Consider the following 26613-nt stretch of genomic DNA (forward strand, 5'->3'; position numbering starts at 1 on the left):
CCCGTGATTTTCGCAGGGCAGAGATTTAAAAATAAAGTTTTGTATTGAGGTATAATTTACATACAATGAAATGCAGTTTTAAGGGGACACTCTGATGGATTTTGAGAAATGCACACTCCCGTGTAACCCACACTCCTGTAAAGAAATAGAACAATGTTTCACCCTGGCAGCGCAGGGTTCTGAGCCTCATGTTACACGAAGGCAATGAGGCGCAGGGGCAACCCGCCCAGACCTCACCTCTGAGACGCTTGGGAACCGGGAGCTGGGGCTGGAGATGGGGCTAGGGCGGGGGCTCCCGGGGGCGGGCGGGGGCGGGACTACACGTCCCAGGCTGCTTTGCGCGCCCGCAGGCCGTGCGGAGCGGCGGGGCTGTGGGAGGGGGCGCAGCGCCGGCGGCGGCGAGGAGGCGCGAGGGCCCGGGCAGTGGCGGTTGGCGCGCTGGCTAGCGATGCCGGGGCCCGGGGCCCGGGCGGAGGAGGGCAGCGGCGGTGAGGGCGCGGCCCCGGGGGCCGCGGCGGAGCCTGGGGCGGGGCCCGGGCGGGAGCCAGCGCGGCTGTGCGGCTACCTGCAGAAGCTGTCCGGCAAGGGCCCGCTGCGCGGCTACCGCAGCCGCTGGTTCGTGTTCGACGCGCGACGCTGCTACCTCTACTACTTCAAGAGCCCGCAGGACGCGATACCCCTCGGCCACCTGGACATCGCGGACGCCTGCTTCAGCTACCAGGGCCCCGACGAAGCGGCGGAGCCCGGCGCCGAGCCGCCAGCTCACTTCCAGGTGCACAGCGCGGGAGCCGTCACGGTGCTCAAGGTGGGAACGCGCGCGCCCCGAAGCCCGGCACCCGGACCCGCAGAACCCGCTCATACGCCCTTTAGCCCGCTCCTTTTCTTAGCCTCCGGAGCCGCCCCCGACCCCAGCCAGCCTAGCTATGCCCATCGGACTTTCTCCCTGCAGCCTCCTTTCCGTAGTCTGCCTTCCTTTCCCCGCTTCTTCCCCAGACACTGTCCCTGTGCCCCCAACTCATGCCCTAAGGACCTAGGCTTAGGCCAGAGGGCTGCTCAGTCCCGTCTCCCTTCCTCAGACACTTTGACCCATTATCTCCCTCAGCCTACCCTCAGGCCCCACTCTTGTGTCGCCCCCAGCCCCCATCCTGTCGATGTCCTGTGCATCCCTCCGAGGCATCCGTGACTGTAGGCTTCGTGACTTTGAGTAAGTTATTTAACCTCTCTGTTTCAGCTGCCGCCTCTGTAAAATGGGGATACCAGTAGTATCTATCTTGTAAGAGTGTTGGGATTAAATGAACTATACTCTAAACTGCTCGGTAAATGTTATTGCATTCAGTGCTATGGACAGAGAGTCAGAGATGGCAGAGCCCTTAGAGATAATCCACTGCAGTCTCCTCCAGAGTAGGCAGGGTCTCTCCAGCTAAGGTCACACAGCCAGTAAGTGGCAGAGCCTGTTTTCTTGCTCCTTATTTTGGCTGGGAGAGGTGGGAAAGGATTGCCTCAGCCATTTCTGCCTTGCTCATTCGAGGTTCCTTAATCTTTTCGCAGAGAGACACAGTGTGGGAGATAAAGTATAGAGGCAGGGGGCTAGAGTCAGAAGTCCTGGTCCTGGTGCTGAGAGGCCTCCCCTGTCTTTGGGAGTTCCTAGAGGGTTAGGCCCCTTCACCTCCTGGTGACTCTCCTGCTTTGAGCACCTGGAGATCTGGGCCCTGTCCCCGAGCTGGTCACATCTCTCCCAGCCTTGCTCCCTGCCTGGTTCCTGTGAGCCTCCACCCTCGCTCGTCTTTCTTGCTTCCCTTCCGTATTGCAAGCTGGGCTTTCTCCAGAGCAGCAGGGCTGGGCTGGGATGTGTGAATGCTCTCTGCAAAGCTGGCCAAGTGGAGAGCAAAGTGGGCTGTGCCTAGCGCTCTGGCCTTGTGAGCACAGGACTATTCCCTGGGACCTCCGGAGCTGGCAGCAGCTGGAGCTGCTCCCTGGGGTCGTTCTTAGAGCTTTGTCAACTCAGCTGTTTCCATTTCCCGCAGATTCTGATTCCCATGTTCTTTCAGGCTCCTCCATCCCGTCTCTAAGTGGGCACAGAAAGCCTGTTACTCCAGAGGAAGCCAAGCAGGGTTGCAGTTCAACTCGAGCTTACTTAGAAAGCGTTTATATAAACTCAGGAATGCCTCCAGCGAGTACACAGGGACTTTTGCCAGAGGCAGAGGCTTGTCCTCACTCTATACATGGACTGTTCCTGTGTCAGATGAATTTCCTGTGAAATTGTTTGTTAAAAAAGAAAATAGAGCATCCTGTTTCAGATTTTCTCAGGTGACTTTGGAGCCCTGTATATTTAATTAAAAAACATTAAATAATGGAGGTATCTGCGTAAGTGGGGCTACAAGGTGCAGTGTCAGGAGTGTAGCTTTAGAGTTGGGTGGACTTGAACTTACAGCCTGAGTCTGCCACTCACATGTGTTGAGCAAGTTACACCACCTCTCTGTCCCAGTTTCCTCTTTGGTCTAGTGGGAATCTTACCTTCCTCATTAGGTGGTTGTGAGAATTCTGGAAAACGTTATGGAAAATGGCTGGCACTGAGTCGGCATTAAATAGCAGCCATATGAAACCACAAGCAGTGTCTTTGGCCAAATATGTGGTATATTCCTATAAGGGAGTATTATGCAGCAGTAAACACGAAGGGATGAGAGCTGTAGGTGTCAATGTGGATGACTTTCATGAACATAAAATTGAGCAAGAAAAATAAAGTTACAGAATGAGTACATACAGAATGATACCATTTAGGTAAAGATTAAGAAGATCACGTAAATGTACATGCTGTGTGGTGAGTGGGAGAGCTGCGTGGGGTGATGAGCCCTTGATTCAGGATGGTGGTTCCTGCCGATGGGAATAGAGGAGAATGTGAATGGGGATGGGTGCCCAGGGGCTTCCACTGTCCTTGCAGTGTTTTAGTTCTAGGACCAGGTGATAGGTACACCAGTGTTGTTATATTATTCTATCCATCTTTTTATATGTTCAGAGTATTTCTTTAAAGAAAAAAGGAAATCCATTTTCATATGGGTTACTGATTCTGCAGGAATATTTGAATTAGTCACAGAATAAGACAGAATGCCTGAGGCCAAGGGTCTGCTTTATAGAAACAATGGAAATAGAACCACAGGCAAGGCTTTCCAAAAGAAAGGAGCAGTCAGGATGTAGGGTTTCATAGTAGGGGTACGTTTTAAGAAGGATGCATTTTAGTGTACGGTGATTCCTTTTGAGCTTTGAGAGTAAAAATTTTATGGTGGTAAGCGTGGAAATTAGTGATTTATTTTCCTTTTCACCTTTCAGATCCAAGAACTGATTCCCATAAGCTTTATTGCTTCACTTAAGGGCTGCTCAGCCATAGGGGACACCCTGATTTCCGAGGGGGATTCTAGGCTAGTGAGGATTAAGCCCTGCTCAAACTTCAGCTAGTTGTATGTAATTTTACAGATACTATTTCTTTTGACAGATGAGTTAAAGAGAAAAGAAAAGAAAAATCAGCAATTTACTTATTGTATTATCATATGTTTCTTGTTTTAAAGTGTCTCTCTGCCTTCTTGGGAGAAGCTGTGGTTTTATTGGGCTTTTCCAAAGCGTTTTACTGCTTGAGTCTTAATGAAAGCTGATACTGGAATTTCTTGGTAAACTTCTCTATTCCTAAAGTCGGATCTGGCCCAGTGCCTTATTTTACAGTTGAGGGAATGGAGGCCAGAGAGGGGATGTGATTTGCCTGAGATCATGATGCTCGACTCAGATCCTCTTTGATAGTAGAGACTCCGGGAACAGTGAGTGTCCAAAACACTGTGTGTCTAATTGTGTTATATGTGCTAACAAGTCTACCTTTTTTGACTTTGGATAGCAACGGTTTTGGTTTAGATAAGATGTAGCAGTTTTTCCTTTACTGCATTTGATTTCTGTCCTTTTCACAGAAAAGTGGGTAACAAAGCACTAGGAACATTTTACTGATCAATTCTTTTTTTTTTTTTTTGTGAGGAAGATCAGCCCTGAGCTAACATCCATGCCAATCCTCCTCTTTTTGCCGAGCAAGGCTGGCCCTGGGCTAATATCCGTGCCCATCTTCCTCCACTTTATATTGGACGCCACCACAGCATGGCCTGACAAGCAGTGCATCGGTGCGCGCCCAGGTTAGGATCCTTCAGCGGAGCTCTCACTCTTAACCCCTACGCCACGGGACCAGCCCCCTTTACTGACCAATTCTTTACCAGGCTGTACAGTACCTGTTACTACAGATTTGCAAACTGCTCCAACGGGCAGGCAGAAGCTGATGCTTGGTGTGTGTGTGTGGGGGGGGGTATGGGTGTGGGTGTGGATGTGGGTGTGGGTGCTGGAGGCTTTTACTGAGCTTCGCTGGGATCTGAGAAACGGGAGACAGTTCTGGAGTGAGCTGGCACTTTGGGAAGGAGAGCATGTGACTGACTAGGGATAGAGCTTGAACAACCCTGCTCTGCCAGATCTCTGCAGTCTCTGGAGCAAGGAGCATCATCAGACTATGAGCAGATGAACCCCGCTCCCTCTGTTGCCTTTCTTGGAGGGATTTGGTGCTCAAGTGGACAAGCATGTTGGTTTCCGAGTCACACGTAACTGAACAGTCATGCATCCCTATTCTTAACCCACTTTTGTGGGAAGGATGCACATTCTCTGGTGTTGAAACTGCTCTCAGCTTAATGACAAACATTTGTTAGCTTGGGTAATCATAGTGTGTTCAGTACAAAATAGATGTGGTGAACCAGTCTTCTTGGCTAAATGGTTCTGCTAAGCCGTCCTGCCCCGGGGCATCTGCTTAGGTATCTTAAGTATTGTTTAAATCTTTTATTGAGACTTAACTTTTCAAGGGTTTGTCATAGCTTTCCAATCAGTAAGTTCTTTAAAGGCTGGTACAGTATCATATCAGTAGTTTTCCATCTTCCACTGCCTGTCACATAATCCTCATTATAGCATAGTTTCACTCTATTTCCTGCTCAGGAGGCCCCCTGAGGACTACTGTTTGTATTCTCACCTCCCAGAACAGTGCCTGCGCAAAGTAGGCGCCTGGGTAGACATTTGTTGAATGGATGAGTAGAAGGTGGTCACCCAGTAAGCGTTGGTTTTGGTGTAAGCTCGGACCCTTTAGAAGTGATCAGCCAGAATTCTCAAATGTATTAAATGACATTTTCACCTCATGTCATGGAGGCTGCTGCCATTTAGTGAATGCCCACTCAATAAAACAGGCATCAGGAATCCAAAGGAGGGACGACCCGCCCAGGTAACAGTCACTCCTGTATTTTCAGGTCTCTTGTGTTTCATGCCCACAGTCTGGACTCTGTTATAGCAGTGGGTAAACGTTTGTGTAAAGGGCCATATAGTAAATATTTTAGGTCTTGTGACCATACCATTGCTGTAACTACGCTGCTGTTGTAGTACAGAAACAACCATAGAACGAGTGTAGCTGTGTCCCCATAGTTTTTATTTATGGACTCTGAAATTTGAATTTCATGTAATTTTCACTTTGAAAAATTGTTCTTTTGACTTTTTTCCAACCATTTAAAACTGTAAAAACCATTCTTGGCTTGTAGGTGTATAAAAATAGACAATGGGCTGGATATGGCCCCTGGGCTGTAGTTCACTGCCTCTCGTGTGTTAGGAAGGCCTGGGGTGCTTCTCATTCATTCGTTCACCCACTCATTCTGTGTGCCTAGGCACTGGGGATATAGACTGAACAAGATGAACACAGTGTCTGTCCTTGTGGACCTTTCTGTATAGCAGGGAGACAGACATCAATACAAATAAAACAAACAGCACCCAGTGCTGTGAAGTTTGAAAGGAAAGAGGTGTGATGCAAATATAATAGGGAGTCCTAATCTAGTTTGGAACAGGGGAGGGCTAGGAAAGACCTCAGGAAGTGACGTTTGAGCTGAGATATAAAAGGTGAGTTGGTGTTGACTAGAGGAATGGAGAAGGGAATAGTGTTCTAGGGAGAAGAGATGGCAGGAGCAGAGGCCCTTGGGTGGGAGGATTGGTTGTGTGTGGGACTCAAGGAGCGCCAGCTGGCAGCTGGTGTAAAGGAGGCATAGCCTGTGGAAGGGGAGGCCCTTGGGACCAGAGCTGTAGGAATCAGTGAAGATTTTTAAGCAAGGGTTGTCAAATAGTTTTTTTTTTTCTTTCTTTCTTTTAAACTGATGGTTGGGTCATGTCCAGTATTTTCAACTAACTATGTTGGAGGATTATCTTGTCTCTGTATTAAGGGATGAAGTATTTATGTTACGCACTGGCAAACAGGTTTGTTTGAAAGTAGATAAATGCAAAGTTGAAGATACCGCAGTCCATTGCTTCTTAAGCACCGTTGTTCCTGAGTGGGGGATGCTGTGGGCTTCTGTGGCTTGTGTGGCTGTGGCCTGCCTCGCCTGAGTGGGCTGCCTTTCCTGAATCATTCCTAATGGCCACCTTCATTGAACTCTCTTGTGTTCCGCTTGCTTTGCTCTTAAGGACATTGCCAGTTTCCTTCCCCTTTGGAGATGACTGTTTCTTGAGAAATGGAAGGAGGGATCAAATGCATTCGTGGGAGAGCTGTGAACACCAGGTCCCACCTCACTGAGGCTTCTGAGGGGTGGACAGGTCTCCTTGTCCAGGTCCCTGTACCCATCAGCCACTGGGTTACAGCCTTCCCGTCTCTGGTTAGAACAAAATACAGACAATAACCTTCCTCTAAAGAAAGAAAAGAACCCGTTATTGTAGAAATGACTCTCAGAGTGAGGGAGGGGAAGGGGTTTTGATTAGGAATTTTCAGTTTCAGAAAATTTAAATTTAAAAAAATTTTTTAAAAGTTTAAAATTTCAGATTTATGTAATAGTGCCTATTTTTGTAATAGAGTGGATGTTTGCCTGCATCCTGTCAGATAGCCCAGTCCTCAGCCGGATTTTGTTTGCTTTCACATAGTGAATGCAGTGTGAAATGGTGAATTAGGAAGTAGTGATGCTTCTAACTAGCCTTCTGCTAAATACTCTACCTGGAAAATCAGTGAAGTAAACATGCTGTGCATTTGTACGTGGAAGCGCCTCTCAGGGACAAGAGGTTAAGATGGTCCCTGGGGAGGCTGCAGGTTTCGTGATTGCCCAGTAAACGGTAGCTCACCAGGCAGCACAGGAAACCCCGAATTGACAGAGATTGAGCCATGCTGAAATGGGTCTAGTCCTGTTCTGGTTTGGGAGCATGTGATGCTGTCCTACTAGAGCAGAAGCCCCCCTGAGGGCAGAGATTTGTCTGTGGTTCACCCTTGCGTCCTTCACGCTTAGAGGAGTGTCAGGCACATATTAGATGCTCAGTGTATACTGATTGACCAAATGAATGCTTTGGGCCGTCATGTCCTCTTGGGAGGTGTGTGTGATGCACTCTTGTTGCATGGTCAGAGGGAGATTTGCAGTGTCCGTTTATTCATTCAGCAAACATTTTTGAGCATCTGCCATGTTGTAAGCTTTATGCTTTTTCTGCAGATACAGCAGTGAAATTTTTCCATTCAGTTAGGAACCTACAGTGTTAAGACTTTAAAAACAGATTAGCACCTGATAGCTTTGAAAAAAACTTTGGAGAGAAACCATATTTGTCTGTAGTGTTCAGCATTGGGAGTAGATATCAAATGTCTGCGAGTTTTTTGATTCTGAGGGAGGTCTGGCATCTTTCCATAGTAAATGAAGAGGAGGGGGAGTTCTGTATGTAAGGTACTGATTTGGATATGGCCCAGAGCCAGAAATCTGTGGTTTGTATAACAGTTTCTTTGGGCGTTGCAGAGTTGGAGAGATCTGCATGACTGATGCTCGGGAAGCACTCGCTCCTTGGAGAAGATGGGCTGGGGAGTTGGTAACGTTTTGGTATAATTGTGTAGCTGCTCAAAGATTTAGTTCCTCTTGAGTCTGCAAGATGTGTTCCCAATCAGATGGGAATCAGCATCTTTTAATGAGTTTGCATGCTTGGCTATTTGCTTAACTTTTTCAGATCGATTGTGTAGGAGAACTGGGATCTGGTGGAGAAGGGGGAGAGTCAGGAGCTGAGATCCTTTAGGCTTCTCTTCTGCCCCTTTCCAGGGCTAGCCCTGTTGAAAAGAGCAGACTTTCCTTGAGCAGTCTGCCCCTCGGGCGAGAGCTTGTCTGAGTGTTGGTTGGCAGGCCTGGTGGTAGACTGGAGGTGGGCAGGCCAGTGTTATCAGAGATGTTGATCTTGGATTATAGGAATTATTTCTAGGCAGAAGCCCAGTTTTCATTTCCCTTTCCAGCTCTCTGGTGTCCAGGGGAGGCTGTGCTCGCAGGGAAGGTGGCCCAACTTTCGAAATGTGATTTAGCTGGCCAGCCGTTCACCTAATAGACTTTGTTTAGCAAGGGCCTGATGAGCATCTAGCTGGAGTCAAGCATTGCTCTGGCCTCAGGGAGCTGGTCCTGTCCTGTTCTGGGGTGTGATCAGGGCATTGTCATTAAGTGGCTCTGTGAGCTAGAGGCACTCATTTGGTGTTTTTGCTCCAAGGGTCATTATCCCTGAGTCAGAACTGAAGAGGCCCTCAGAAATCAGCCTGCTCTGCCCCCTGTATGACACAGTGAAGAAACTGAGTCCCACAGCTAGGTAGTGGCAGCTCTGGCACTAAAACCTTCCCCAGGGGCCGGCCCGGTGGCGCAAGTGGTTAAGTGCGCGCGCTCCGCTGCGGCGGCCCGGGGTTCGTCGGTTCGGATCCCAGGCACGCACCAACGCACTGCTTGGCAAGCCATGCTGTGGTGGCGTCCCATATAAAGTAGAGTAGGATGGGCACAGATGTTAGCCCAGGGCCAGTCTTCCTCAGCAAAAAAAGAGGAAGATTGGCAGATGTTAGCGCAGGGCTGATCTCCTCACACACACACACACAAAAAACCTTCCCCAGACACATGATGATATTTTACTGTTTTAAACCCAACAGTTTAAATATTTGGATATTTGCTTCATATTTGCATCCTAATCCATCAGCAGGACATTAGGCTTATTCTGTTTTTAGTTGTTATTTACAGATACTGAAATTGTACATTTCCCTATTTTGTGCTGTGGCATAGATTTAAGACGTTTAGTCATGAAGATTGGAAATTAACAGTATAGATGATAAACTTCCAGTGGGGTTGACTTGATAATAGACATTAGTGGTGTTTCCCTGGCAGGAACTAGGCCTGCACATCCCTGCTCAGGAGCCTTCTCTTGGAGGTGTGCACCAGGGGGAAACAGACCTTGGTAGCTGGGTGTGTTTTCTCTTGCTGCTCTCTAAGCCGTGCCCTGTAGCCTCAGAAGTGAACCAGGTTTTTAGGCTTTACAGTTTATGCAGCTCCCTCATATATGCTATCCCAGAGGTAACATGCTGATAAGGCTTTCTTTCATTTCTGTTGTTTAAAGGGATGCATCTCCTTCAGAATTGTGATTCTCAAACTTAGTGCCACGAGAAGCCTCCTGGGATCCCATTAAAATGCAGATTGTGGGGTTCCACCCCTGGAGAGTCTGATTCGATTGGTAAGCCAGGGTAGACCTCAGAGATCTGCATTTTTATGCGTCATCCCAACCCTTCTGCTGCAGACCTCTGTGGCCCTCTCTTTGAGAAGCGCTATTCTCCTCCAGGTCATGAGTGACTGTTCTCTTTGGCTCTGAAGTACAGACTGGCCCTATTGATGGTTTTCTAAGTGGACTAGAAATAACTAAACCACGTGGGTGGAGACCAGTGAAGTGTTGAGCCTTTTATCCTTGGGTTTTTATGTGCATATCTTTTTTTTTTTTTTGTGAGGAAGACAGCCCTGAACTAACATCCATGCTAATCCTCCTCTTTTTGCTGAGGAAGACCGGCTCTGAGCTAACATCTATTGCCAGTCTTCCTCCTTTTGTTTTTTTCCCTCAAAGCCCCAGTAGACAGTTGTATGTCATAGTTGCACATCCTTCTAGTTGCTGTATGTGGGACTCGGCCTCAGCATGGCCGGAGAAGTGGTGCGTTGGTGTGCGCCCAGGATCCGAACCCGGGCTGCCAGTAGCGGAGCGCGTGCACTTAACTGCCAAGCCACCGGGCCGGCCCTGTGCATATCTTTTTTGCATTCTGAGTTTCTGTGCTCCAGAGCAATGATTTGGGGGCCTGTTACCCCCACCCCCAATTCCCCCATGGCCCTCAGGTTCCTGTCTCTCGTGTGGATTGCTTATTCACTGGCACACCCCACGTGCAGGGACCCTCCAGGGGCGTTCAGAAGGAGGGTCCGGAGGGCAGTCGTGTTTGCTTGGCGTCCTTAGGGTGTTTCTGGGAGAGTGAGTTTTAGTGATTGCCACCACCAAATAACTGGTAAGCACTTTTAGGGCCCCCAACTTTTCACCTGGAGAGGAGTGAATAACAGAATGGTGTAGAAGAACCATCTGACACTTTCCTGAGATGTCAGCTCTACCATAAAATACGATTAGAAATCAGCATGCTTCCCAACACTCCTGTGAATTCACTGAAAGGCTAGGCAGATTTCTGGTCCCAGCCTCCCCTGCCCTCCACATGTCTGATGGGTGGAGCCTGGGAGTCTGCCCCTCCCAAACCCCACTTCCTAAAACGTCATATTAAGTCATTCATTCCTGTGTCCTACTTTTAAGTTAAAAACATCAAGCCAGAACAACGCAGTTTTGCATGGATGGAAACAATCACAGGCAGAGGTGGCACGGGGCTGTCCAACAGGCTTCTGGCTGTGGCTACGGAGTTTTTATTTATCCTGAGCTCATAAAACCCTGGCTCTCTCTTATTGTGCAATGGCAGAGCTGATAGGCAGCCTTAGGAATGTAGGCCTGTGGTCACTTGGAGGCCACGTGCTCCCTTTCTCTCTGAAACAGAAATCCTTTTGACATTCCACATTTCCTGCAGGGAAGAGCAGGCCAGAGAGTGGCCTTGTCCTTGTCTTGGTGGAATCTCTGATGCAGCCCAGCCCATGAAATCCCTCGCGCCACTTGTTTTGCGAACATGTGCTTGCTTGTCTTTGTTCTGTCTGTAGGCTCTCTTCTTTAAGTCCATTGCCCTCGTTGTTAATCTCTGTTAAATCATTAGAGCTGAAAAAGGTATCAGCTGAAGATGGGTTTAAGAAATGGCTTTTCTCTCAAGGTATTTGGTTTTTAAAAGAGGATGCTTGAGTATTGGAGAAGGCAAAACTCCTCAGACTCCCACATCCCAGAGTGGATGAGAAGTGGGGCACCTTCCCAGGGAGAGGCTGCCCACCTCCCACTCAGACTGTCCAGGGAAGATGGTTGTGGGGTCTAGGTTCTTGCTCAGCCTTTGAAAAGGATTTAGATTGGAATTCATGTAATTATTTTAATAAGATATGTGAAAATGCTGATTTTAAGATAGCGGTATAAAAAGATAAAAAAATAAGGGTGTATTGTGTTCGCTAGAGGAATGGCGGTTCGTGCAGAAGCATTTCATTTTCCAAGGAGCCAGGAGATTGGTATCATTTCCGTTCTCAGCGTCTGCCACTGGGCTGAAACAGAAGATTTCAAAGCCTTTCCAGGGAAAAATCACATTTTTTTTTCATTGGTACTGGGCCGGACCCCTTGAGATTGTCTCCAGGCTCATGATTTTCAAAAGGAAATTTGGTTCTTAAAGTTATTTATCAGGTTTGGGGCTGTGGTCCGTTTTTCATCTGAGTTTTGTTTTGTGTTATCAGGCTGCTTACAGTATTCTTGATCTTTTTATTGCTTATGAAGAATTACCTTAGACACATCTGGGAAATCCAAATATCCTACTTCAGATTTAAGAAACAAACATTCCTTCATTGTGAGCAGCCATTGCATCCTTTTAAGACATATGAGTGAGTCAAACTATCCATCCAGTTTAAACTGCTTTCTATGGGGTGTGCAAACTTAACCCATCTGTATGTGTATTCTCCTTTCTGTGGCTCCGTCGTGACCGTGGTTATGCTATTCTTCTGGCTTAGAAGCGAGGTAGGCCCTGACTGTTTGGGAGAGGCCCAGAGTTTGCACCCTAGGTGGGTGACTGAAGTGCTGTGTCATCACATTACATAGCACAGCACATCACATAGCATGATTGGTTCTGTAAGGGACGTCAGATGGCCTCATAGATGGGATGTTTGAGCTGGGTCTCAAGGAGTGAGTAGGGTTTTGCAGGTGGGTGTTAGTGCAGTAGGAGCAGGGGTTGTGGAAGCTGAACTGGCTTCTGTGTGCCTCTTCTGTGGAAGAAAGGCTATAGTCCTGTGGAGTGTGGGGCACTGTGTGCCAGATGACCATCCAAGTTGCTTGGCACTTGGAAGCCATCAGGGAGTTTTTAGCATGGGCTATATACGGCTTCATTAACTAGGTATAAGTAGAGGGTTTGGAGAGGAGAGACTGAGGACAGCAAGAGCAGTTAAGATGCTGTTGCGGAGACTCAAGGTAGATAAACCAGGAGAGTGTCAGGGAACATGAATCTGAGGTTCTTTGGACCTGGAGACCTGGTGATTCTTTTATGCTGGAGAACAGTTTCTCTCTTCTCCATATTTGTTTATACATGGTGTTGTTATTGTTCACTGCAGTCTATTTTTAAGAAAGATCCTTAGAGTAGAATTGTGGCTAAGAGCGTCCAGTGGAAGCACTTTATAGACTGATGGTCATGCTCTCTCTGACACCCAGTGAAGCTGTGCCCACCACCCCTGTTTGATGTCCAGAGGACCTTCTGCACTGACGGGCTGGGGCAGGCGGGTGGAGGATCAGCTTCTTCTTTTTTTTTTTTTTGTGAGGAAGATCATCTCTGAGCTAACATCCATGCTAATCCTCCTCTTTTTGCTGAGGCAGACCAGCTCTGAGCTAACATCTATTGCTAATCCTCCTCCTTTTCTTTCCCCAAAGCCCCAGTAGATAGTTGTACGTCATAGCTGCACATCCTTCTAGTTGCTGTATGTGGGACGAGGCCTCAGCATGGCTGGAGAAGCGGTGCGTCGGTGCGTGCCCGGGATCCGAACCCAGGCCGCCAGTAGCGGAGCGCGCGCACTTAACCGCTAAGCCACGGGGCGGGCCCGGAGGATCAGCTTCTGGTGTGGGAGTTGTCTTTGCCCAGGAAGCCAACACATTTACAGGGTTTTAAATTGAACTTTGTGGTTGGTTGGAGTCATCAACATTTCAGTATTCGAGACAAACCGTAGAGGAACTTCTGATTCCTGCTGAAATGCTGAGAGGATGGATTTTGTCTTGGACACACACTTCTCGTTCTTCTCCTTGATAGCAAAGAACACAGACCCAGGTTTGAATTTTGACTGTGCCAATTGGCTGTGAGATCTTAGACGATGTCGATAATATGGATGGTTGATACCTAATGAGTAGTTACTGTGTGCCAAGCACTGTTCTGAGCTTAACGTGCATTAACTTATTTAATCCTCGTAACAACACTATGAAGTAGGTTCCTGTTATTCTTCACAGTTTACCAGTGAAGAATCTGAGGCTGGGCAAGTTAAGGAACTTGCCTACCAGAGCTAGCAAATGGCAGAGCTGGGATTTGAACCTAGACAGTTAGGCTCCAGAGTCCATGGGCAAGTAGGTAATGTTATCTTGTGAGATTGTTGGGAGCTTTAAATGATAGTGTGTATGAAGCGTTTACTGCAATGTCTGGCACATAATAATTGTTTACTTAATGGCATCTAATATTACTAATATGCAGATATACATTATGGAAGAGTCTATATCATTCCAGTTTTGTAAAGAAAATTGGTATGTGTATTTATGGATAGAGGAGTATTTGAGAGGATGTACAACGAAGAGTTGATTGAGGTTATTACTGGCAATGTGTTTATATTCATTTTATTTTCTTCTTTGTTTTTCTGTGTTCTCAATTTTCCACAGCAAATGTGAGTTGTTGTTATTATTTGAGATAAAAGTCCAAAATATGTTTTTATTTTTTTTAAATAAAGATGAATAGGAGCTCCCCCGGCAAACAGGAGTTGCCTGAGTGCTGGCAGAGCGAGGTGCCTCTGCACAGCTGTGGTGGCCTGAAGCTCCACACCGTGCTCAGTGACTTGGAAGTTGTTGGGTATTTTTTCTCAGTTTGTTGTTTGTCTTTTAATTTTGTTTGTGGTGTTTTTGAACACACAGACATTTTCTCTACTGTCTTTCTTTTGGGCTTAGAAAGGCCTTTCCAGTCCAAGAGAATAGAAATGTTAACAGCAGTGGTTTCTTCTGTGTTGCTGGGGAGAAGAATCAACCCTGTTAAAATCTATGCCTCTCTGCCACTACTCAGGCTGGAGCTGGCTCCCTAGAGTTGCCCCTGTGAGAAGCAGCTCTGTGGCTTACAGTTTGAAGGTCTGCCCTTCTAGCTTTCAATTTGGGGCTCAGTTTTGAAAGAGCAATTGGTTTTCCTTGTCCACAGCATCATGGTGCACATGGCGTTCATCGTGGCTGCTGATTGTGCTTCAGTGTTAGCTGTGCCAGAGATCTCTGCTGAAACCTTCCATGTGAATTTCTGCTGTGCCCCATGGCTGCCTTTTAAGTGAGACCATCCATTGCATACCTTTAAAATTCGGTAGAAATCTAATGCAACTGTTGTTACAAGATGCAGAAAGAGATGGAAATTTAATTTTAATTGCATAGGCATTCTTCTAGTAATTTAAATGGTTTTTATTTTACATTCAAATCTTGAATCAAATTTGAATTTATTTTCTTTTGTATTATGACCTAGGATTTTAAGAAACAAACATTCCTTCATTATGAGCAGCCATTGCATCCTTTTAAGACATATGAGTGAGTCAAACTATCCATCCAGTTTAAATTGCTTTCTATGAGGTGTGCAAACTTAACCCATCTGTATGTGTATTCTCCTTTCTGTGGCTCCATTGTGACCATTGGTTATGCTATTCTTCTGGCTTATAAACATGGGAGGCCCATGGGAGGCCCATTATGACCTAGGTTTTATACCTAGGTCTTAATTCATAATGCAATCTTTAGCCAGTTTTCCTAATGACATTGTTTAATAATGAATACTTTTCCCACTGATTTTATTTGAAATGCTACATTTGATATCTACTTAGCTCCGTATTTTGATTCTCTGGCAGTACAGTGCTGGTTTAATTATTGTGGCTTTATAATATGCTTACCTATTTGGTAGGTCAAAGCCCCACGCCTTATTTATTTTCTCGCAATTCTCCAAGGTTAAACTTTAGATGAATATTATAATCTCTTTGCTGTGCTTTGAAGAATTCATTTTAGAATTTTGACTGGATTTTTAAATAGTTTCTATAATGCAAAAGGATTTCTTAAGTGTGTACCTAGGCATTTTATTTTTTGGTTGTAATTGTAAATGTGTTTCTGACTGTCTGTTGCTGGCGTAAAGGAAATCACTTGCTCCCTGGGAGTGTCTCAGAGGCAAGAATTGACCAGGTCTCATCCAGTTCTGTACCCCTAGTGTTGACTGCTGCACTTGGCCTAAGTTAGGCTCTTAATAAATATTTGCTTAGTGAATGAACAAACTTTTTTTTTTTTTTTGGCGAGGAAGATTAGCCCTGAGCTAACATCCGTTGCCAATCCTCCTCTCTTTGCTGAGGAAGATTGGCCCTGAGCTAGCATCTGTGCCCATCTTCCTCTGTTTTATGTCGGACGCTGCCACAGCATGGCTTGATGAGCGGTGCATAGGTCTGTGCCCGGGATCCGAACCTGCAAACCCTGGGCTGCCAAAGCGGAGTGCACAAACTCAACCACTGTGCCACCGGACTGGTCCCATGAACAAACGTTTTTATGTAGGTGATATTTTTCTCTTTTCCTTCTTTTTGAATTACATTAGATAGATTCCCAGAATGGAGTTGTGGGTCAAATGAGATGAGCATTATTACAGCTTCTAAAATGTGCTGAGTTTTGATAAATTGAGATTCTTGACCAAAGGGCTGGAGACCCAGGGAATAAAAGAGCTCGGATCAGTTGGTTATGTAGTGAGAATGTAGTTAGGGGATGAGTCCTGACCCACTCTGTATGCTGCTGGATTGCTACTCCAGCCCCTCTCCCCCAAAAATGCACTCCCCTGCCGAGAGTGGGCCCTAATAAATGTGTTGAAGTGAATTAACTTGTGATTTATTGTGGGACTTTTCTGAGCACCCAGGAGAGAGCTGGGCTTGGAGGGGGAAAGTCTCTGGAGTCTAAGAGAAGGGACAGGTGGCTGGGGTCTGTCTCCCCGAGAGTGGGCTTCTGGGGTTTGAGTTACTGGAGAGGACAGAGGGAGCCGAGGCATGGGGACAGAAGCTTGTGGGGGCAGCTGGGGCATCACAAGGTTCTTCTCGGCCAGCTGTCAAGGACTGAATTCCGCCTCAGGCCGGGTGAGGGATGGCCTGGTTTCCATTCTCTGAACTGGCACCTCATGTCGTGGCACCTAAGTGCAGCAGATGTCTATCATTCAGGACTGTGCCCCCCAGTCCTCGTCTGTCCCTGACCCCCCAGGACCTTCATGCAGCTGCGTAGGGGACAAACAAAATGGCTTTTCAAAATGTTTGGCTTGGTGCCATATTTGAACTGGGGTTTTAGCAGTTTTGAGGCAGTAGCAGTAGCTGAACATAAGGAGAGAATGAGTCAGACATTCGAGTGCTTAATTGTGTTCAAGGCCCTGTGCTAGGCAGCTTGGACCATATTGCGGCCAGAGGGTCTGGCCTGTGTCTTCAAGGACCTTAGACTAGTGAGGAACACAGAGGGTGTACCCCCACCCCCATGGGATGTTGGCCTGGGCTACATGGTGCTGTGAGTGGAGAGAATATGCAGGCTCAGGTCAGGGAAACTTCCTCTGGAGGTACCATTTGCATTGGGCTTTGAAGGATGAGTAGGAGTTGGAGAGATGGGTGTTATGGGAGACTCGGAATATGGCCCCAGTGAGCCTTCAGGCAGCAGATGCTGACACCTGGCCTCCTGCTGGATGCTTGCCTGGCATCAGCTCTCACTCTGCTGAGCTGTGGAGCTTTGTCTCGTCTCTGCTCCTTCCAGCATGATTGGAATGTCTGTCTGGCTCTCCAGAATTTGGGATTAAAGCATTTAAATGGTCGTTTGAGGGTAGGGTGGGGCAGATACTGATTCTCTCCCAGTCATGCTCCTCAGCCATCTGGCCCGTGAGTGCTGGGCAATATGGTGTGGTGGCGATAAGCTTCAGCACTGATGACTCTTTGTCACCAGCTGAGCTGTAGCTGCATGGACAGAACTCCTGGTCATAGACTTGTGAGGTGCTATCTGAAGCCGGATCATTTGAGGGTCCTGCTTGCCCCACACTGGGAGGGGGTAATAAAGAGACTGAAACTGTGAGCCATCAGCAAGACCAGCCAGACCCATTCTTTTGGGCCAGAAGAATGTGGGCATCTCTGGGGGCATTAACAGAGCATGGGTGGTCGGAGATATGGAGGTGCCTAGTTAAAGAAGAAAGTTATTTTGAGTCATGAAGTCCTGTGGAAGGGGAATAATGTTGGCTGCCCCACACCCCTAAGAACCCCATGCCCTTGGCCTGCGTTTTAATCTCCCAACCATTTCCTACCCCGATGGGTTCCCCACTAACCTTGGCTCTCAAAATGGAATTTATTTGCCATTGTGATCTAGACCAGCACTGTTCAATACAAATATGATATAAGCCGTAATTTCTACTTTAAATTTTTCAAATACCCACATTAAACAGGTGAAATTAATTTTAATAAGACTATTTTATTTAACCCAATGTATCCAAAATATTTCATCATGTGGCACTAGCCACACTTCACGTGCTCAATAGCCACGTGTGTCTAGTGGCTACTGTGTTGTTGGACAGGGCAGATCCAGACTAACTTTACGTGTCGAACTGACTGGGGTGAAGAGACTAGTTTGTGATTCTACGTCTAGTTGGGACTGAGCGAGGCCAAATCTCAGTTCAGACTCTGTTAAAAAGATACCACTTGGAAAACTCAGGCTTTCTGGATTCCAGCTGACTTTACTGTGTTTTACTTTGAGTCCTGCCTTGTCTTATAACCTGTGTGCGTTTCTGCCATTGGGTTCAGCCCCCTGGGAGAAGGGACTTTTGGGGCTTTTCGGCCTCCCCGATGATGGCACATGCCCCAGAGCCATGTGCAGACAGCCCACAGCAGCCTTTGTCAAGCCACTTGAGGACTGAAGTCAGATTCTTTTAGTGATTTCTAGATTTTTTACAAAGAAACGAGCCCCAGTTAATCATTGTCTCAAGGTAGTTTTGCCTTATTGACCAGATTTCTGTAACATGAATAATATGTTGAATGTTGAAAGCATGTGATCTAAAAGGTTTTTTTGCCCCAGGAATTTAGTGAGAGATGATTAAGAGGTTACTAATTGTTCCTCAGTTAGATTTAATACCCAGAGATTTAAAGGGGAAAAGATTTTTTCTGTAACCCAAACACACTTCCCTCTAAGCTGGGGGTCGCGAGACTGCGGGCGCACTGTGAACTGTGTGAAAGGAGGGAGGGGGTCTCGGTGGGCTTTAGGCTGGGATTTTGGCTGTGGTTGTGTCTTCCAGTCCCTTCCTTTCCCGGCCACTTCCCTCTTCCTTCCTCCTGGAATGCTGGCTTCTCTTTGCCCTGCCCCAGGGCCCAGCCCAGCCCCCACCATCCACCCTGCCACCTACCTACTGCTTAGACTCCAGGCTGTGCTCCATGAGTCTCTCAAGGGCTCACCCCTTCTGGGCCTGAGCTAATCTCCTCCCCTACCTGAACTCTGCTTCCCCTTTTCAACGCAGTGACATTGTCTAATCATGTCATTGCCCTGCTAAGAATCCAGGAAGGCTCATGAGTCTCTTCGGGCCTGGTCCCTGCCTATCTGAGGCTCACCTCCCTCCGATCCCCCCAGCCTCCCCTCGCCCCTGCTCTCTTGCCTCTGGACCTTCACACATACTCTTCTCTCTGCCTGGAACTTCTTTTGGCCTTGTTTTTGTAGCTAATGCCTGCTTGCCCTTTAAGACCAAGCTCCTGTGTCACCTCCTGATTATTTGTTCATTTGTTTCTTCGCTTATTTATTCAACAAAAACCTGTGTGTCTGGCACTGAGCTAGGTGCTAGAAAACGGAGACATCTTGGAGTCTATTTTTATTGGAGAAGACAGACATTAAGCCAGTCCTGTGTACCTTTTGAATCTGCAGGTGGCAGGTTTCCTAAACTTTGGGTATCTTGGCCCTTGCCCATCTCCCCTGCTGGGCTAGATGTCTTTCATCAGGGCTCTCCAGTCACGCCAGCCCCACCTCACCCTCTCTGACCTCTGTCATAGCACTTAACACACTCGAAACTTCTGGTTTGTTTTCCTATGTTTCTGACTAGGCCAAGCCCCAATTCCAGGTCCCTGATAGATAAATGTCAATAGTAACTGCTGGTTGGGGCCCGGCCCGGTGGCGCAAGCGGTTAAGTGCGCGCGCTCCGCTGCGGTGGCCCGGGGTTCGCCGGTTCAGATCCCGGGCGTGCACCGACGCACTGCTTGGCAAGCCATGCTGTGGCGGCGTCCCATATAAAGTGGAGGAAGATGGGCATGGATGTTAGCCCAGGGCCAGTCTTCCTCAGCAAAAAAAAAAAAGGATTGGCAGATGTTAGCACAGGGCTGCTCTCCTCACAAAAAAAAAAATCAGTAAGTACTGGTTGAATGAATGGATGAAATGATAGCTCGGCTGATAGTTGAAAGAATTTTCTGTAAAATACCCAGCGATCCTGTAGTGGATGGTTTTCCTTACCTGGGGCTATGTGGGCAAGTGTCACTAAAAAGTCTCCAGGTTGTAACCAGAGCACCCAAAGGTTGTCCTTTGCTTATGGACAGTAGCAGTTTGGTCTCTAGGCCTGTCACTTGCTGTCAGGCTTGCAGAGCAGTTTTCCAGACTGCCTCTGACCCTGGGAACCGCTGTGTCCAATGTCTGCACAGACATGTGTACACACAGCTGCAGGATGCCAGTGTTGATGAGGTTCCCATAATCGTGCCATGGCATCCTTCTCCTTGGGACTCCTTTGTTGGGGCAGCTGGACACCTATGACCCACACCTACCATCTGGTTTGTTTATAGCTAGGTTCATTGTTTTGGGTTCCCTCTGCGTCTTGGTTGATTTTTTTTTTCTTTTTTTATGTACATATAGTGAAATTCACTTTCTGTGGCATGCAGTTCTATGAGTTTGGACAAATGCATAGAATCAAGTGTCTGCCACCACAGTCACGATGCAGAACAGTTTCATCACCCAGAAGTTCTCCTGTGCTGTCCCTTTGTAGTCAGCTGCTCCCCTCACCCCCAAGCCCTGGCAACCACAGATTTGTTTTCTGTCCTTGTAATTTTGCCTTTTCAGAATGTCACATAAATGGAATCATACAGTATGTAGCCTTTTGGGTCTGGCTTATTTCACATGTTCTTTCTTTATAGTATGCATTTAATATTCATCCATTTTGTGCAAATCAGTGGTTGCTCCCTTTTTTATTGCTGAATAGTATTGCATTGTGTGGATGTGCCACAGTTTATTTATGTGTTCACCAGATGAAGGACATTTAGCTTGTTTTCAGTTTTTGGTGATTATGAATAAAGCCTTTGAACATTTGCATACAGGTTTTTGTGTGAATATATGATTTTATTCCTCTTGGGCACATCAAATACCTAGCAGTAGGGTTGCCAGGTCACTTTGTCAGTGTGTGTTTACCTTTATAAGGAACTGTCAAACTCTTTTCCACAGAGACTGCACCATTGTACATTCTCACCAGTGATGTATGAAGGTTCCAGTTGCTCTGTACCCTCTCTAGCACTTGGTATTGTCAATTTAAAAAATTTTAGCCATACAGTAGATGTGCCATGTATAATCATATGCTGTATAACAACATTTCTGACAACGATGGACCACATATATGACAGTGGTCCCATAAGATTGGTACCATAGAGCCTAGGTGTGTAGTAGGTTATACCATCTAGGTTTCTGTAAGTACTCTGTGATGTTTGCACAATGACGACACCACCTAATGATGCATTTCTCACCATGTAGACCCATCATTAAGCGACGCGTGACTCTAGTTTTTAATCTGCTGTTTTCTTTGTACGTTCTCCCAGATGCTGACAGAGTTTAAATACCATTATTTGATGTGATTTGGCAAGGACATCATCCATACCTATGTGAGATTTGATTTCATAAAATGGGATTTCTAGGTGCTCAGAGTGAAAGGGCAGCAGGAATATCAAGCCTTCCTAAAACCTTTGAGGAAAATGTTATATTGTATCATTCTGTAATTTTAGAATTTAAGAAGAATTGCTCTTTGCTAGACCAACTTGTTGTGAGCAGAAGCTACTAATCTTGAGGCTGAAATTTCTTTGACCTGTTCTCCTTAACTCTCTCTTTCATCTGGCGAGGTGTAGTCTGTCCACACAAAACATAATTTTTTAAGTTCTTCATCTTGCTAGTGGCCATAACACTTTCCCCCCTTCCTCTTTCTAGGCTCCTAATCGTCAACTCATGACTTACTGGTTACAGGAGCTTCAGCAGAAGAGATGGGAGTATTGCAACAGTCTTGACATGGTAAAATGGGACAGCAGGACCTCCCCAACTCCTGGGGATTTTTCTAAGGGTCTCGTAGCCAGAGATAACACAGGTAAGTCAGAAGTGGACGGGACCCGTGTCAATTCTTTGTGTAAGGCCATTTGACACAGCAAGTCAACTTAGCAGGGAAATTCAGAATGAACATAATGATGATGATCCTTTATGAATGGGCAGCATTCCACAGGTACTGAGTGCTTCCATGTACATGAATCATGTTCAAGCCACTGACAACCTTGGGAGTCAGGCAAGGCCAGTGCCAAGCACCCTGAAGAGATGATACAGCTGAGGTCAGCAGGTGGTGAGTTGTGGTGGTGTAACTCCCATCCTGACTCCAGGGCCAGCCTGCTCTACCCTGCCTAGAAGTGAAATGCGCATGCCTACACATTGATGCTGGGCTGGGTTGCTGGAGTTTACAGATGTGTGTCTATACGGGGAAGGCATTCTCAAAGCACTCCACTTGTGATTCTGTGTTTCTTAGGAAAACTTTAACTGTCAAACACTGATTCCATTTTATTCTGGATTTGTGGCATTTGTGGATTTCCTTGCCAGTTGCAGTGTAGAGATAATGTGGTTTTATATTTGAATATCAAAAATTAAAACCCCATGATCTTCTCATGACTGGTTGTGTTAAGCAAAGAACAGGGCAACAGTCATTTGCTGACCATCCTTCCCCTGACAAAGATTATGGCGATGGGGCTGTTTTTGTGGCCTCTTGTCTTCATACAGAGAAAAGAGCAGGCCCCCAAAAAAGCAGGCCCTTGAGCCCTGCAGTAAGGCATGAAAAGGCCAGGCCATTACACTAGCATTTTTTAGGGATCAAAGGAGTGCACATTGAAATTTAAGCCAGTAAGGACTAACACTTGAAAGAGATGTGGTCTGCACTTCAGAAGGCCTATGGGCCGCCCCGCGCTCAGTAGACCACAGGCTACATTCAAGTTCCCTATAAACCAAGAGTGGTGTTGGCACATGAAACCGACTTGTTTCAGAAACAGATGCCTTCTTGGACTTTTAATCGCCTCTTTTCCTGCCAACCTTGTTTTTACCAATCCCAGTCTTTTTCAGCAGGTTAGCCCTCTGGTCAGTGAGAAATTACTATATGCACTTCATACCTGTGGATATGTTGTCCTGTGAGAGTTCTCAAGTCATTGCCGTGGATGTCTTAACTCTCTATACCAAGACCTGAGGTGATGCCTTCATTTTCAAGAAGCCTCTATGTTTAGTTCACAATTCTACTCATTGTTGACTGAGTTTGTTTTTAAAGCCACTCTTACGGGGTTTTTGATCAAAAGAAGCTCTCTAACTCAGTATTGAAGTCATTTGGAACATTTGGAAACCCTGTAGGGGAACTGACAGTATTCATGATGGTAGCTAATGCCTTTGGCACAGAAGACACTCAATTTGCCTCAGTTCCTTTACTCTGAGAACACAAAGTGCATCTCTCTGACAGAGACTCAGGTGTTAAACTGAAAGGAGGGGCAAAGAAGTAGCCCCCAGCCCTGTTATCTATAAAATATATCTTTCCTTCTTTTAAGCCCAAATGCTGTGGCTAAGGAGCCAGAAACAACACCTCATGCCCTTATGTGGTTCTCTTCATTTGGTTTTGGGACTCTAAGTGTGGGAATTTAGAGTCTGACATTTACTCCCCTCTCAGAGTTTCTAGTCAACCAGAGCGTGAAGAAAAAATGAGGTAAGTGTGAGAAGGAAGGTACAGGGTACCAAGGGCCCATGAATGGGTCCAGCACAGCTTTGGGTGATTGGGGGCCCTCTCCAAGGAAGTGGTATCTAAGCTGAGACCTAAGGGATAACGAGGAGTTAGCCTGAGAGGAGTTTCAGGTGAGAGAGCTGGAGCGTGATGCCTTCAAGGAGCTGACAGAAGGCCAGTGTGGCGGTCGGTAGAAATCAGTGTCCGGGAGTGAGCCGAGCGTGGAGGCACAGTCAGGGCCGGAATGGAGAGAGCCTTGACATGTGGGTTTGGGATTCTGGACTTTATCCTAAGAGCAGTGGAGTGCCTTTGAAGATTTTATGTGTAGAAATGACTGTAATTTTAGACTTCTGACGATTTTTAGATAGCTTTTAAGAACAAATAATGAAACTTAGGACCACTGGACGATTTGCAAGACTAATTATTCAGGAAGTCAAAAAGTCTAAAGGAGGAAGTCAAGAAGAATAGGCTATATTTTAGCCCCTTGTGTTTTATCATCAGAGGTACAAGTTGATTAAAAGATAAAATGTGTTATGGTATGTGACGGTGCTCTGTGATGGTTCTGAAGCCATGTTTGTAGTTATCTACTCAGCTTAGCCTAACTATGCTAACTCTAGCTAGAATTGAAGACTGATGTTTTTATCACTCTGATTTGCATTAAAAAATAAAACTCTTCCTACTATTCTCTCCTCGTTACCCAATTGTTTGGAACATCTTTATTTGTTGTCTAATGGGTGTCACCCATCAGTACCCTCCTAGCACCTAAAGTCAATATGGGGAAAGATACGGGAATTAACATTTTCCATTGATAGGCAGTATATATCTCAGAAGGCAGCTCAGTCTGGTGGAAGAAGCGCTGAGGGGCTGGGTTCGAGTCTTGGCTCTGATATTTACTATTTGTCAGACTCTGAGTAAGTCATCTTCCCTGTAGTACAAGGGTAGCAAACTATGGCGTGTGGAAAAGAAGTTTTACTGGAATAAAGCATCACCCATTCATTTGTGTATTGTCTGTGGCTGCTTTTGCACAATAGTGGTAGAGTTAAATAGTTGTAACAGAGACCATATGGTCCACAAACCTAAAATATCTGCTACTATCTGGCCCTTTAAGAAAAAGTTTGCTAACCCCTGCTCTGGTGTCTTGGGCATCTGTCTTTTTTTTTTTTTTTTTTAAACGATGTCATCTTTTTTTTAATTATTTATTTATTTATTTATTCCTCCAAAGCCCCAGTAGATAGTTGTACATCATAGTTTCACATCCTTCTAGTTGCTGTACGTGGGACACGGCCTCAGCATGGCTGGAGAAGCGGTGCGACGGTGCGCGCCTGTGGTCCGAACCCAGGCTGCCAGCAGTGGAGCGCACGCACTTAACCGTCAAGCCACGGGGCCGGCCCGGCATCTGTCTTTTTGAGCTTCAGTTTCCTCATCTATAAAATGGAGATTGCTCATTCAGTCTTTCACTCCAGGCATTCTTGTAGTCTAGGCATTGTGCCAGGTGCCTGGAATATAAAGACAAATAAGTCACAGTTCATGTTCCTGAGGAGTGTGTGGTGTAGTGAGGGACCCAGACAGGTAAAGAGACCTCTACAGTGCAGTCTGATAAGCACAGGGCCAGAGGTGAGCACAGGAAACTTACCTGCACTTGGGGTGTTGGAGCACAGGGTTTTGGTGGTGTTTGAGAAGGCTTCTTGGACTTGGAAACAGCTGAGCTGAGTCCTGAGGGTCAACTAAGAGCTGGCAGGGCAAGGAAAGCCTGGAGGCGCTAGAGACCCAGTGCCTGGCTCCAAGGTAGAACGGGTGGGCAGGAGTGACAAAGTGAAAGCTGGATAGATGATCAGGGACCAGACCTGGAAGGGCTTTATAAGATAAGCGAAGGCAAGGTGAGTGATAGGGTCAGATGTGCATTTTGAGACAATTAACCATGACCAAATGGTAGAGAACGCATTTGTTGGCAGAACAAGATGGAGGAAGACCTGTTAGAAGGCTGTTGTGGTGGTCCAGGCTGGAAGTCATGGTAGCCTTGACTAGGATTGTAGCAGAGAGGATGAGAAGAAATGGGCAAGTTGGGAGATTTATGGTGAAGAACTGAGGCTTCAGAGATGGCATTAGATTTGAGGGAAAGAGAAGGCAGAGAGTACTGTCCAGGCCCCAGGCCCAGGCAGTTGTCTGGATGGGATTGGAGTACTCACAACGACCTTGTCCACCCCCCTCATAGTTCTGTTATGAGGATGAGATGGCATACTGCATTGTTAAGTGTAGATATATATATGATATAATTTTGAATTGGTTAGGATTATGTTCAGCTGCAATTAACAGGAAATCTGACTAATAGGGACTTACAAACAGGTATTTATTTGTCTCATGATAGGCAGTTCATGGCTGGCAAAACTACTCACCAGTGCCACTGAGGGACCCATTCTGTTCTCCATACTTAGTGTGTTAGCTTTCCTACTCATGCTAGCTGCCCCTGGGGGTGGCACCTATATCAAAAAGGAGAACGCTTTCCCAGAATACCTCGGCTTATGCTTCACTAGCTAAAACTGTGTCACTTGGCCATCCCTAGCTGGAAAGGAGTTTGGGGAGGCAAGTGTTTAGTTGAGCATATGGCCACCATCAAAATCAGAGTCTGTAAGGAAGGAAGATCTGGAATGAGTATTGGATAGATAGCTGGCACAGTCACGTAGTTGCTGACATTGAATTTGTCTTCTAGAGTTCATGTCTTCAGAGTAAGAGTCTATTACCTGTGTGCTTGGAATTTGCAGCTTTATATTAATTAATCAAGTATTAGAAAGTGGGATGACTTTGTCGTCTGTTTATCTGCTCTGTCTGCCGTCCATTCTGCAGCCTGGCTTCTGAAAGTATGCCATGCCTCAGACACCACTCTGCATCATCTTCTGTGTTAGGATAGATCAAGACTTGCTTTCTACTCAAAGGAATAGTTTGCAAAGATAAGATGAAGTGTCCACAGACCTTCACAGCTGTTGAGAATGAGGTAGCCAGAGCCTAAGGAGGCGTCCATAAATAGCTCATAGCCTCGTTTCAGGATATATGTCCAGCACATTCTGTTTACTTCATTTCCCTCATAAACTAATAAGCAACCAAGCCAGGGATAACAAGACTTTGTGTTTTTTTAAGACTTCTTGAAAGTTCAGGAGTACAGAAGCAGTCATGATCACAGGAGGCCAGCGTGCCTAAGTACCTGTTTGAGTACAGATGGTATTTCTTACAGAAAATGGTCTTGTGAGGTCGGTTTGAGGGCTGACCACACATTTCCGCCTCTGAAGCAGCTGCATCACACGGTGTAACTGCTCTGTAGGAGCAGGGGGAGGGGAAGGGAAGTGGCGGCTCACTTGGGTCCCCCCGCAGTTTGTGCTCTCTGTGCAGTGCTGGAACTGGCAGAAGGAAAACCATAG

General features: G+C 46.5%; 1 protein-coding gene across 3 annotated transcripts in view; it reads left to right on the forward strand.

Annotated features, from left to right (window-relative positions):
• The first annotated feature begins 448 nt into the window (after positions 1–448).
• TBC1D2B (TBC1 domain family member 2B) overlaps positions 449–26613 on the forward strand; it is a 91054-nt gene continuing 64889 nt past the window's right edge. For 2 of the 3 annotated variants that reach the window (XM_058542195.1, XM_058542196.1), the window contains exons 1-2: positions 449–805; positions 21400–21553. In XM_058542195.1, the coding sequence (XP_058398178.1) occupies positions 449–805; positions 21400–21553 (511 nt within the window). Of the gene's footprint in view, positions 806–1137; positions 1205–21399; positions 21554–26613 lie in introns of all 3 variants that reach the window. The other variant, XM_058542197.1, reaches the window with a different exon arrangement.

This window comes from Diceros bicornis, chromosome 5 (genome assembly GCF_020826845.1).
Source record: "Diceros bicornis minor isolate mBicDic1 chromosome 5, mDicBic1.mat.cur, whole genome shotgun sequence".
In the NCBI taxonomy this organism is placed as follows: Eukaryota; Metazoa; Chordata; class Mammalia; order Perissodactyla; family Rhinocerotidae; genus Diceros; species Diceros bicornis.